General features: G+C 42.2%; 1 protein-coding gene across 3 annotated transcripts in view; it reads right to left on the minus strand.

Moving 5' to 3' along the window:
- NRK (Nik related kinase) overlaps positions 1 to 14,173 on the minus strand; it is a 109,178-nt gene that overhangs the window by 46,265 nt on the left and 48,740 nt on the right. For all 3 annotated transcript variants that reach the window (XR_012837293.1, XM_075763491.1, XM_075763492.1), the window contains exons 7-14: positions 12,779 to 12,909; positions 9,857 to 9,911; positions 7,562 to 7,640; positions 6,715 to 6,890; positions 4,851 to 4,923; positions 4,249 to 4,444; positions 3,217 to 3,381; positions 2,292 to 2,453 (exon numbers count right to left, since the gene is read on the minus strand). Coding sequence is in view for 2 of the 3 variants with exons in the window: in XM_075763491.1 (XP_075619606.1) it covers positions 2,292 to 2,453; positions 3,217 to 3,381; positions 4,249 to 4,444; positions 4,851 to 4,923; positions 6,715 to 6,890; positions 7,562 to 7,640; positions 9,857 to 9,911; positions 12,779 to 12,909 (1,037 nt within the window). In the remaining variant the exon portion in view is untranslated. The remainder of the gene's footprint in view (positions 1 to 2,291; positions 2,454 to 3,216; positions 3,382 to 4,248; positions 4,445 to 4,850; positions 4,924 to 6,714; positions 6,891 to 7,561; positions 7,641 to 9,856; positions 9,912 to 12,778; positions 12,910 to 14,173) is intronic.

Genomic DNA, 14,173 nt, shown 5'->3' on the forward strand with positions numbered 1-14,173 from the left:
AAGCCCAAAAAAAGTATGCAAATAAACCTGATCCTCAGTAGGCTACCTCTATCCCCACGTACATCTCTTCCAACAGAGAAACTAGCATCTCTTTGGCTAATAAACTGGGACAGATCAATATCAACAAGAACAAATTCACTGAATTAACACTGTTACAATCAGTCAAAACTATAAAGCATTTTTACATTGTGAACAATTATGACTGCTGATGTAATTACGAAGTCTCAAACTTCAAAAAAAAAAAAAGCAACCTTGTACCACTAATTATGATTTTAGTGGAAGGATTGTGACTTCCAAGAAGTTCTGAGATTAAATAAGTAATACTGTAAAATAATTTGTCCTTAAAACTAGAGTATATCATGGTAACCATAACGACACAAGCCTCGTGCTGTGAACCTAAAAGGCAGGCAGCACTTTATCTGCAATTAGTGATATTTTATTTCACCACTAAATTAAAAGTTAACAGTGACTGCACACTAAATTCCATAATACATGTCATTCTGCTACAAAGGAGTCATTTACAAAACACATGCCAAAACCAGAGATGAGTATTTAAACTGACATTTGCAGTTCTTCTGACTTCTAACTAAAATGAAGTAGAAAAAGAAAGTTAAATTAACACAAATGACTTGCATTTTCTCCCCACCCACTGAAAGCCTACCAAAGACAAAGCATTTCTATTGACTTTGATGTAGTGTATTAAGTAAAAGCAGCTTACTTCTCTGTCCACACTCAATTTACTCCCCAGCTGGAATAAGACCCAGCCCTTCATCATCAAACAAATACCGATTTCAAGAGGAGTTCATTCAAATTTCAGTAATGGTTTGTTTAATCAGTCAATGCAACAAAGCCTTTGGAGCTAGGGCATTTGGTTTTTCAACAGTTAAGTTATACTTTTAACAGAATTATTCTCATGTTTTCACAAACTACTATTCTAACAAGGAGCTTAGTACCTTTTGTTTTCATAGAATCATGGACTGGTTTGGGCAGGAAGGGACCTCAAAGCCCATCCAGTTCCAACCCCCCCTGCCATGGGCAGGGACACCCTCCACTAGACCACGTTGCCCAAAGCCCCATCCAACCTGGCCTTAAACACTGCCAGGGATGGGGCATCTACAGCTTCTCTGGGCAATGTGTGCCAGTGCCTCACCACCCTCATAGAGAAGAATTTCTTCGTAACATTTCATCTAAATCTACCCTCCTTCAGCTTAAAGCCATTACTCCTTGTCCTGTCGCTATATGCCCTTGTAAACAATTTCATATTGCTGTCTAGTTGTTTGCAGACTTTATTCAGTTATTAAAATTCAGCATTTCAACAATCCTAGCAGTTTCATTTAACTGTTTATCAATATAGAAAATTTCAGCTAAGGAACCAGTTGCAGCATGCACACACACAAAATTGGTGACAAAGAAGGCACTTGCTTAAAGACTGCAGCAAGATGCTAAAAAGCAGCGCTCTACATTCCTCCTACATACATATGCATGAGCTCTCCTCATGTCTTTGCTTGGGTGCTTTGGGAAGATGCTTTGCCATGAATGCAGAGACCATCACATCTACCCGAGGAGGCACCTGCAAGCTACTGAGATTTTTGCCATCAACCCAGGCTTTAGTAACGCAACGAATCAAACCCGCTGGGCTCAAAAGTTGGGATTGTATCAAAAAGAAAAATAAGTGTGCTAGGAATGACGAGATAACATATGTGAAATGGACCCGTAGCTTTTCACAATATGATAACAGTAAGCACAACAGGTTGGTGGGCAGAAATACTTTCAGACTTAGCAAAGGAGTGAAATGGATTACAATGCTTAATTGAGGACTATATGTGGCTACCCCTGATCCATCAAATCTTACCTACTTAAAATCCTGGGAGAAAAAGAAGAAGAAAAGATAGCACAGCCTGACGTTGAGGCACAGAGATCTGTGCTTGGGAGGCATGACACTGTTCTGTGTCTGGGTCAGTTTTGTGAACCCTAAAATCAGGTGAAGTCATCTGTTAAAACCTCAGATGATACTACCTTAATTCATTTATCTTTGGAACACACCTGGTTGACCAGAAGGACCCTGTTCCTCCATGCACCACTCAAACCCTTCTCTGAACTTGAGTCGAATTAACAGAGCAACCTTTCATTTCCCTTATCCTCTACATGAATGGAAAACAAAAGCTTCACTATAGCAAGACACAAGTCAAGCTCCAGATTTATGTTTAAAGATCAGTCTGTTCTCTGTTTCAGCATTACCACAGCATCATAAACTGCAAAGCAACAAAATGTTACATTGGCCGAGACAGTACCTCTTTGCTTGTACTGCTTGATGGAGGATGCAGTGCTAAATTTGAACTCTTGGAAGGCTCCTTCTTCTTCTGCTTGTGGTCATGCTGGAGAGACAGCAGCTGTGTCTGATCTTTGGGGAGAGTTCGGTGCACCTTCCTGTTGTGTGGCACATCTTCCACCTTCTAAAAGCAAAGAGCAATGAACCTCAGAGAGAACAATGTCCTGGAGGACAACCAAGTTGACTGCTGGAAACACTGGCTTTTCAAAGAACAAAGTGAGTGTAACTCCAGCAGGGCTCACAGAAGTGCCACAACCCCGAGCAATAGGAAGCATAAAGTGATCCCAAACACTCTCTGTTTGACTTTTGAGACAGCACATCAGAAAACCGTGGGTTTTTTTGCTTTTTACTTTCCCAAAAACCAGAGGGCTTTAATCAAAGACTCCATGCTTCTGTTTGATTACAAAGCAGTTTGCTGCTGAAACATTAGAAAAACATTGTGGCCAAGGTGTCAGACTTGACAATGAGACTTCAGCATTAAAATTAACCTCTTCTCCATTTTCACTTGTGAAAGAGAAACAGTCTTGGTTAAAACCCGAACAGAAACTGGAGACTGAAGATTTACACTTAGGTTGAGCTGATGCTGGAAGCTTTCAGCGTAAAGGTATTTTAAATCAGATTGAAGCCACTGAAGCCCATTTCAGCATGGAGAGATGGCAGGGACAGAAGTGGGAGAGGCAGTGTCATTACTATAGATAAGGAGGATGACTCAGTAACTGTAAGCTAACTTGAAAGAAGGCTGAATCTGCGAACAAGAGGCAGTAATTGTATTAAAAAAGTCCCTCTCTGGCCTGTGACTCAGAGAATGGGAACACCCTCAGGGATCTGAGGAAGACATCAGCTACAGGAACAGGGACCCGCAAATTGCTGTCACCACTCTTTCATACCTGCTTCTTTTCTGACTTCCGCTGTCCATCTACTATGAACCGTTCATCTTCCACAGCCCTTTTGTCGTCCTTACACCTCTCCTCCTTCCTCTGAGTGGCCTTGGCCTCTGGCCACCTCTGCTCACACTCCTGCTGCCTTCGTAGCTCCTGCTCTCGCCTCTGATGCTGGAAGAGAGCCAGGGAATAACATTGCTTATTTTACTTTACTTCTGTACCCACCAATTACTTAAGCCAGTGTTCATTAATCACAAGGCCTGTCTCCTGCTATGCAGCCACTAACTGGGGACACTCGAAACGCTGCGCAGCAGAAGCAGACAGCCACAAGCTGCCACCACAATGACTGCCAAACCTGAAGCGAAACCTTTGCCCTTTTGGCAGCCGAGGGCAGATTTGCCGTTCATTTAAGCAGGCGTGTGAGATCTCTGTGATGGCTGGCAGCTAATCTAATGACAAATGTCTTCCTGTCGTTTTGAGAAGGAAGGGTTTTTCCAGAGTCCACCCCCCCGCATTTTGCTGGAGCAGAACTATGCTTCACAAATGCCAGCTCCAGAGTGTTTGCACAATGCTTGAATTTCATCAGATACTCATGAGAAGAGACACACTGGTGATTTAGCAATGCCTCCAACACCATAGCATGTCAGACAGCTGAAATGGCAGCAACTATCTTGTAACACTGAAAACAGAAGCAGGGCCAGGACTCTGGATCAGACAGACTCCGAATTGGGCAACGCACACAAGAAATATCAGGATCTCTCATCCCACCTGCCTGGGCTTCCACCGCCAAACAAACTCAAGCAAAATGTCCTTCCTCTTCTGCTCCCAAAGCTCAGGGCAGGTTGTCAGCAGGAAAAGGACAGAGCCCTCTCAAAATCATTGTGTTCAAAAGTAACACAGTTCTCCCGAGGCTAAAGATTACAACCCAGGTTGTGCTGAAAATTAACACAGCCTTCTTTGCCTTTCAAAGCCTACTCTCTACAGGCGTATTTTCTATTTGTGATGAGACATAGAACAACAATACAAGTCAGTCCCTACATCCTCCAGCCGCCGCCTCTGCTCTTTCTGCTGGTCGATGCGCTTCTGCCGCTCTGTCAGCAGCTGCTTCTTGTACTTCTCCTGGTCCTTCAGCTGCTGCTGCTGGCGATGAGGGTCAGAACGGTTTTTGTTCTCCTGCTGCAGCCTCAGAAATTCGCGACGGAGAGTCGACTCCCCCGGGAGATTAACTATGGAGCTGAAAGAAAGGGGCGGTTTGTACATTACTAAACGTAACATTAAAGAGAGAATACAAGGTGCATTGGGAATTGGTGTCCTGTGTTAGCAAATTAAGATGTTCCGGTAAATCCCCAGCATGTTGACTATGCATCTGCGCTTACTGTGCTACAAAACAGCCTGAAGCTGATTATTGGGTCCTTCATTTGAGAGTTTTCTCCCTATTGCAATGAAACTAAGCAGCAGCTCATTACAAACATCTACTCTGCAGTTATATTTGAGAGCTACAAAACAGTTAAAGTTACCAGAGGGGATACAGGAAATAAGGGATTCAGAGCAAGTTAGGAAAGCCATTCTGGCTGAGGAGGGCTGCCTTCAATGAGAACAGCTTGGGCAGTCAAATTTTTTATTCCAGTAATAAAATTAACCTTGGTTCTCCTTCATCTTCATTCAGCTCATCATCTTCCTCCTCACTTCCACTGTAATCATAGTCCGTTTCTTCTAAAAAAAGAGAACAATAAACAAACCCCAGTGGAGGATGCTGTTATTTAAGATATGATCTTGAACTTTCTTTCTGAGCACTCAGCCTGAACTACATGTAGCTCAGCAAGAATTTAAAAGCCACAGGTTGCACTGGGAAGCTGAGGGGAGGCGAGACATCCACGTACATAATTCAAAATCTAGTTCAGATAATGTTTTAGGGCAGCTCCTTTACACACTCCCACCTTTTCCCTTGACTGACTGTATTGGTTTTGCAAGACTAACCTATTTCCATCATCTGAAATAAATTAGGCTAAACCCACAGAGAAATCCAACCCCCATAACAGCACCAGCAGAGGGGTTCTTCAGAAAGAAATTTAGATAGGACACGAAAGACTCGCACTGCCCTTCTCTGCTGCTATCTACCTCTTGTACGGCTAAGCTGAGGCCTTCAGTAAGTCCAGGTTTCCTTTTGTATTGAAGTGAATAATTAAAAAAAAAGAAACAGGGATAATAAATTAATGCTAGCTTTAGCACAGCCATTCAGAAGCTGACCCATACTTTTAAAGTTCTCTTCAAGACTAATATGAGGGCAGCTTTTAATGGATAATTTCAAACTCGTCCTACTCTGCATTGCTGGCATGCTAAAGTGGGACTTCATTTTTTTTTTTTTTTGAAGTCACTATTTTGAAGTGTATAGTCTGGCAATTTCACACTGTTCTCCCTTTCAGGGGAGCTTTGATTAAAAATAGCACTTTTCAGGTCAAAATATAACTATCTATCAACAAGTGATTGTTACCATTGCATTTCCCCCCGCCTCTGCCCCCAAGGGCATTTGTGAGAAACTCTAATTCTTTCCATTAGAATGTGCTTTGAGATTCACAGCTGAAAGAGGTGGTGGTATTTGCAACTAATATTGGAGTCGTTAAACCTACACTGCATCAGCAATTTCATTTTAGGCACAAATAGTCCTGTTGTCAAATCAATACTTGGAGTTTCTAAGTCACTTTCCAACTATATCGTGCTTCCCAAGTTTGCCCTCATAGTCGCTGATCTTCACAGTGCCCCTGCCAGTACAAAATATAAAGAAGAGGAAGAGGGGAGAGGGCAGGAAAAATCCATGGTCAACAGGCTACGGCACTCTCTGCACTTTGCAAAGCCCTTGATCTGCTGTGCACAGGCATTCGCATAAGTATCATCCTCACTCCAGCACTGCTTCTTCCAGGTTTTGCTCTGAAGAGTAAAGCTAGCATTTGGAACAAACTCAGATTCTCTCTTTTTCTTCAGCCACCCTGTGAAGTAGATGATTCATTATACCCATTTGTGTTTTGCTGGAGCTTGGAGGCCTTCTCGAGGTCTCTTTTGTGCACTCCACTGCAAAATGCTTAAAGAGCACCTCTGCCCCAAAGAACTCACAAGCTAAAATTACATGGAGGTGCAACAGGTAAATTAAATGGATCAGGGACAGACAGATGAATTAAGAGACTAGGAAATGCTTGTTGAGTACTATTTAGATACTCAAAAAAGTAGGGACCTAAACTTTAATTAGACTCCTCACTCACATTAGCATTAAGGTTGCTCTCAGTGAATCAGGGTCAGTCAGGCTCCAAGGACTTTAGCACTTAAACACCATTAAGGACCTGGGCTTTGGCAAAGAGATCTTCAAAATAGTCCCACTGCTGTCAAGGACAACACTTCCTCACAGTTTTCATGGTTCTAGTATTTCAGTTGCATCTGCCTTGCACTCTGCTGCCAGAATTGGAAGAGGACCTACTCTCTGCAGTGTCTTTTATTTTGTTTTTGCCATGTTACCCTTTTCTCCTTTTTTCTTCCTGGTCCTGTCCAGGTGGTCTTTCAGCATGATGCGCACTTGCCGTTCATTCTGCATGTCTCGGATGAAAGAATGCTTAAGCAAGGTTTCAGTGGACGGACGATGCAAATAATTTTTGACAAGACAGCTTTCAACAAAGTTTAGGAATTTCTTTGACCTGAAAGAAATAGAAAAGTGGAAGAAAACACTCAACTTGTATGTCAAGCACTACCCCTGAGTGATGGAAAGCACTAACTTTGCAGGGTTTCCTTTTGCACTGGAACTGTGTGAAACAACTTGAGTTTTGCCACCAGTGTGCCTCCTGAGACCAGCACAGTGCTGAGGATGAATGACGGAGAACTCCACCCCAACCACCCTCTCAGTGGAGTAACCCTGAATTTACATCTGGATCCACAAAACCACAATCTCGCCAATGCAACTCTTTAAAAACTGCCCTTACCCTTTGATATGGTGAAGATTTTCTTTATGCATTCATTTAAAAAGACAAAATAATTCTCTGTAGGCCACAGTGACTGCCATTGGCCCCACAATGACCACGCGGTCTTCTGACAAAGCGCTGACCCAAGCCTTGCCTATACTGCACCTTCAGCCATCCACGCCAGACTCTTGCAATGAGTGCTGCAGTTTAGGCAGAGTTCAAAAGAAAGGTGTTGCTTCTCAAAGGTAAACTACCTCTGCACTTGTGGCTTAACCCATCACTAGAAACAGCCTAGGAATGACCTCATAGATCACTGTAGGATTTAACAAGGTCATTGTCTCTGGACCAGAGTGCTCAAAATCCTTCTGAGCCCAATGCAGCAAAAATAGAGTTTTTACAAATCTCTTTACCATTTTCTGGATTTCAACTTTGGGGGCGGGTTCCGTGGGATGAGGAAGAGCGCTCTCATGGGGTGCATGTCACACAGGGCTGCAAAGGAAACCACAAGCTATTGAAGGGTGCATGTCCCACCCCGCGTCCCTCCCACAGCCTGACCACGCTGACCCAGCTGGGCCAGGAGCCTCGTTCTCTCAACAGAGAGGAGCAGTCCTCCACAAACACTCCCACTTCCAACAGCACAGCATCCGCCGCAGAACCACACCATTAGTCAACGAAATTCGCACTACAGCCAAGAAATAAAGTCTCCGAGGACACAGAGATCTTTCACGACAATGAACTGTTATTGCCAGTTAAAAGAGATTTGAAAGAAAGGCTGCATGGCAGGAACAAGTACAACTTTCTTCATATTTTTTATATATAAGGCTTCAGAAGGATGTAAAAAAAGCTCACCTTTCTCATAGACCACAAAGGGTGTTTTTGCATAAATAGAAGTTAAAGTTGGGATCAAAATACTTAGTAGTTTATTATGTCTGGGTCATGATTCAGATAAACAATAAGTTAAATTTTAACCAAACTCTTAGCTATGTTGTTCATGGCACGAAAGAAAATGCAGGATGAAGAAAATTTGATGCAAAGCGGAGAGTTCATAAACTGCATCGCTGGCACAGGGCGTAATGACTAAGCACACATTTAATCTAGTCTGTGTTTCAGGAAGTGAGCACCATTATCAGACAATCTGCAACAGATTCTACTCATGCATTCAGATGCTGGTTTCTCTCCAGCCCAATGTACTTCTCTTTAGCGTTACTGTTGTGGAAAGTTGAAGCTACAAAGAACTCTGCAGAAAGTAAATACCATTGCATCTCATCCATCCCAGGTGTTTTGTTTGGAATTATGAGTGTACTCCGTCTGTCACGGAGAAATATCGAAGGTCAGAGGTCTTCCTTCACAAAACAGAGCTACTGAATGACAACTAAAAGGAACTATATGGAGGCTGATTTCTTATGATATACAGGTGTTCAGCAGTGATCCTCTTAACAGGAATGGCCTTACAGCATGACAGAACCAGTAAAAGTGAGAAGACTGTGGCCTGGCAAAGCCTTCACTGCCTTCTATTAATTTCTCTGCCTGCATCCACCTGCTGTCATTTCTCACATCTGGGTTCTGCACTGGACTTTTTCCTTTGTATTTTCAATAGCACGTGGAGATGGGGGGCAGGAGAAGTTTGGTTTCTAGCTATGGGTCCCAGACACTGTTGTACTACAGTAAACAAAACACAATGCAGCAGAATGTAATCCATATTATTTCCCTGCCAAAACTAGCGAAACAATCAAATACAAGCAGCACGAGGAATTAGCATGCAAAGCTACAAAGTCTCTCTCAAAGAAAACTCCCCATGGACTCATGTCTCAGGACTAAAGCTTCAGCTAGGCTGAAGCACAGTGTCTGAAAGCGCTCCTGAACTCCAGCTGGCTCCTGAGCACTGCTAAAAACCAAGTCTGACGGGAGAACAGCCAAGCGTGTTTTCGAAAAAACACAGCCTACGTGCTCTCAGGCTCAGGCCAGAGTATAATTTATTTCATCTCCTGTGCTCTCAGCAGTGACCGGATACCCCATCACATCACATCTGCTTTGCGGGCGCTGGGGCAAAGCAACCAGTCCTCCATGGAAACGCACGAGGTCTTTGCATCCACGCTGCAGCCACTGATGTCTGCCCGACGGCTGCGAGATGCTAACCGGAGGAGTAAGGGGGACAGCTGGCAGGCGAGGGCAGGCTGCAAAACTATGGCATTCTGCTGTCCTGATGAGAATGTGGTTATGGACCAAAGCCATTACGTGAGCAAATACAGCAAATACAAATTCATCCCAAAACCTGTGAGAATCAAATCAGTCCCAGAATTAAAATATAACCTTTAGGCCTGTAGCTTCTCCCACTGCCCTATTTTTTTTTCTAGTGACCTAAACCCAAAGCCACTCTTGACATTTTTTTCTGCTAATGTGTCAATCACTTCTGCTTAGCTGTACCCACAGGCAGTGATCAACAAAGTGATGCTAACAAGAGCTCTAAGAAAACAATTTTTGTTTCCCTAGGAAATGAAGGCCAAGAATAGAAATATAGACTTTAAAGGGTCTAAAAGGAAGACAAAAGCGAAAGAGTCCAAATGAGAAAAAGTCATAGATTATTTTTAAAGATAGAACCAAAACCAGAGTTTGGTACATCTGTGCATTAGCCAAGCATGAGTTATTTTAAAACAAAACATGTTCACAAAGCATAGACACCCCCACCTTTATACCAAATCACTTACGAGGAGCTCCTTCGGCCATTTCAATAGCAGTGATTCCCAGAGACCATAGGTCACTCTGCAGGAAAAGAAACATTGCACGTTGCAACTTTCAGCATTTCAGCTTCTTTTTCTGTTTGTTTTCTTTTGGGTTTGGGATTTTTTGTTTGTTTTTACAATTTCCCTAGATTTCTCCTGGATTGGGTCATTTTAGTTGGAGTGACATACATTCTGCTCCCTCCCATTCCCTACTGAGCTTTTAGGAAATGTGCTAATCGCCAGAAGCTTCCCATTTCCCATGCAACTCTGAACAGCTGATTCATCATTTAAGCAGCCAGCCCCAAAATGCAGACCTTCTGCATTCAAAAAAACAGAGCCAGAATATAGCAGGCACCGTTTAAATATATGTCTTAAATCTTTTAAACTGTTTTCATGAGGCAGTGAGACACAGCAGTGCCTCAACCCTTGCTCCTGGCCAAAAAAAATCTTGGTCTTAATGCTTATTTCAGGGCAGTCATTGCTGAGTTTCTACATTGATGGAAGAGAAATTATAGTCAGGCGTTGGAGTCTGACGTTTTCTGTCTACTAAATCTCCTGTCACATGTTTTGGGCACATGAAAGGAGAGCACATCATGCAGTCAGATTTATGCCACAGCGTATGTTCAGCTAACTTCAAGTGGAGTTTCCTTCATCAGGTTATCTGGACACTAAGGGCCAGGTTTTGATCACAGAAGGTAAATCAGACACACTACTAGTGACTGTAAAAACTTCACAGGTTTCCACCTGATTAATCATGTGCATTATTTTACTATTTTTTCTGTCTAAATGTAGCCAGATGAGAGCCATGTGATCAAACCCATTTGCAGGGCTTCTCTAAAACTGTCTTTTAAAAAAGGAGTGACAGAAGACAAACCTTCAAAGATTAGAAGCAGTATACCACTATGTGAACAGCAGCTCGTACCCAGCCTGGCACTCTAACTAAATTCGACTTTACCAACAGAACCTTCTCAGTCCAGCTGCTCTGAACTGCTTTACGCAAGCTGAAAACCAGTTCACATTATAGCTTGTGGAGGGATTTGACAACAAAACTGGCGGGAATCAAACAGATTCACAATCCTGCCTTGTTACTAAGTAAATGACTGAAAATTAGTAAAATCTTCTAGGGGTAGTACCACAGGTTTGGGGGACAATGGGAGAAACAACCAGGCTACAAAGAATTTTGGTTTGGAGCTTCAAAGTGGGAGAGGCAGACAGCAGTGCTTCTAAAGGTCAGTGTGTATATATACATATTTATGCATGTATATATATTTTTATATATATTTATATCAAATATATTTGTTATAATTTTTTATTTTATTTCTTTTTAAATCAGAGCTGGAACAGAAAGAATTTACAGAGTGGCCTCCTGCTACTTTACTCATCATATCAGCTATAAATCTCTGTAGAAAAGACCGGCCCCATGCCACCTTCTGAGTCATAGCACTGTCTGCATAAGTGCTTCCAAAACCCTCTGCTGATCAGTTTTAAACTACCACCTGCAGAGCCTAGTCGGAAGCAGACATAAATGCTAGCAGATGAACTGTGATTTTCACTGAAGGCAAAGAAACCTCAAGAAATAGAGGCGCACGTTCCTAATGCTTCTATCTTCTGAAAAGGAAACCAGCTGGGGACAGGGAATGAAGACAAGAGATTAATTTCATGAGGTTTCAGTAGAAGCTTTACACGGTATGAAAAATAAAATAAAATCCAAGAACATTCTTTGGACATGACTGACAGTCACACATCGTGACCTCACTCTGCCAGTGCAGCACAGAAGGTCTCAACAAGGGAGAATCACAGCATCTGAATCACTAGGAAAATGTAAGCTATCACAGGTTCTTCTAATAAATATTTCTGAAGCCACAACTAGAACGAGAGGTGCAAAGTGGCAAGCAAGAGAGCACCTGAACCAAGAGAGTGACAGGAGGGACACTCAGAAGATGGCTGCTCAGAAAGCCATCCCTGGAAAACATCTTGCATGGTAAGTGTAGGCAAACAAATGACAACACTGCTGGAAACAAGCCAGAGGACAAAGAATAAACTTCATAAGTCTCTTTGGAACAGCCTCAGCATATTATAAAAGTTAGGAGGAGAACCAGAAAAAGCGTTTGATAGCTGTTCTTGGGCTCCCCAGTACAAGGAAGTCATGGACATACTGGAGTGGGTGCAGCAAAGGGCCACAAAGATGTTTAAGGGATTGGAACTGGGAGGCTCTGGGCTGGGATAGATGGAACCATTCAGTCTGGAGAAGGGAAGGCTCTGGGGGATCTTATACATGCATACAAATTCCTGATGGGAAGGGAGTAAGGAAGACCAAGCCAGACTTCTGAGTGGCGCCCAGTGACTGGACAAGAGGCAGTGGGCACAAACTGAAATACAGAAATTCTATGCCTTCTCACCTCAGCCAGCCTGCGAATGACCAGAAATCATTCTGGGATGATGGGAAACCTCTTGCAGTCACGTGCTCATAAATGAGTGAAGTGATGCTAATTACCACCAACTAACTCAGGATTTGCAGCTGAGTACAGAGTAAAACAGCTCTATCACAGTGGAAAGCAGTAACTTGTCATATTAGTATTACACTATTTCAAGTATTCCTTCCAAATTTACCTCTTCCTTTCTTTTCTATCCTGACCTGTAACCTCTGTATTTCAGGTGGGGTTTTTTGCACAGAAGTTCATTAAAGTGTATTTCATGTATTAACAATTCACAAAAAAATATTCATAATGAAACTCCACTCTTAAAAAGAGCCACTACCCACATATTACAAATACTTCTGTTTGTACAGTTATAATACGATTGCAGTTTAAGGGGAAGGATGTTTGAACTTTTCAAATGCAGTACTTGAGCAGGATTTCAGCAATAACCTGCACGTTTTGCTACCTTATGCAAAGTTGTAATGCTTACCCTGTAATCATACGTAGAGTCTGGGTTTTCCTCACAAGCAATGACCTCAGGCGCCATCCAATATGGTGTGCCAATAAACGTGTTTCTTCTCCCAATAGTCCTATCCAGTTGGGCGCTTACACCAAAATCCACTGAAAAGTCAAGCAGAGGTAAAGAAGTTAATGAAGAGTTGTATCCATGTAGTAGAGTGTTTGCTTGGTTACTTTCGCAGTTTAGAATACCCAACCTTTGGGCTACAATGCATCTCAAATCTGAGTTCCTCCAGTGCATCTTGTCCAACAGCTGAAATTTAATTGCCTTTTTTTTTTTTTTCATTTTAACAGAAGAATCAAATAAACAGCATGCTAAATCTGCCATGAAGGTTACATCAGACATGAATTACTCTAGGAAGACATTACAGAATAATTTATGCTTAATCTAAATGCTACATTGAGTACGACTTGAGATCTTTAACTAATATCCGAAAGGAAAAATAGCATCTATGGACAAGGCAAATTTGGATGTATCTAATATGGCCATTTGTGAAAGCTGGAAAGAACTATCATATCACTTCATTTTGATGTGTTTGGAATAACTCCTTCCTTACATTCATAGACTATCTCAGAACAAGCTAGAGAGTATACTAGTTTATTCTGATCTTAGACTCACTATAATGAGAGAATTGTGTGGTGCACTTTGTGCTGAAAAGGCTGCTACTTTCATCACGATTAGTTTTGTCCAGATACGAAGAAGGGCCCGTACAACCAATAATTATGTGATTGTATTTTTCTTTGAACAAACCTCTAAGATACACTAATTGGATCCACTGGGCATAGCACCTGAGTGCTATTCACAGAGAAGACAAAGTAGCAGAGAAAAGAACGGACTGAAATGAGATAGCTCTATGGTTACCATCAAGAGGTAGATCTTCTCAATTACGTTACCTCATTTAAGATCATCTGCAAACCACAATCATTTGTACTCCTATAATTTAATGTACCTGTTTAGCAAACCTTCTCCAACAACAAGTTGGACCTGACCTTTGGGATCATCATGCACTCTGTGCTTCTGATGGGAAATGTGCACACTTACACAGAAGTGGAACGGAACTGGATGGAGGACCTCTTGGGTTTCTAGCTTCTTTAAGACACACGAGCTAAATCTCTCTGGAAACTACTGTTTGTGGGGTTTTTTTTAATTCTTGTACTTAGTAATCTGTTTCGTCTTTACCCAGAGTTAGAAAGGTTTAACTTTCTTGTCAACCATGTGAAGAACGGTGGGACTAGTAGCTATACAAGACTGTAAACACACACAAACCCCTCATCTTGCCAGTTTTAAGAGGGAACAGTTGAAAACTAGTACCTATCCTTTAGACACTACAAGCAAAATCCTGTCTTCATTTAATACAACAGCAAA

This window comes from Balearica regulorum, chromosome 11 (genome assembly GCF_011004875.1).
Source record: "Balearica regulorum gibbericeps isolate bBalReg1 chromosome 11, bBalReg1.pri, whole genome shotgun sequence".
In the NCBI taxonomy this organism is placed as follows: domain Eukaryota; kingdom Metazoa; phylum Chordata; class Aves; order Gruiformes; family Gruidae; genus Balearica; species Balearica regulorum.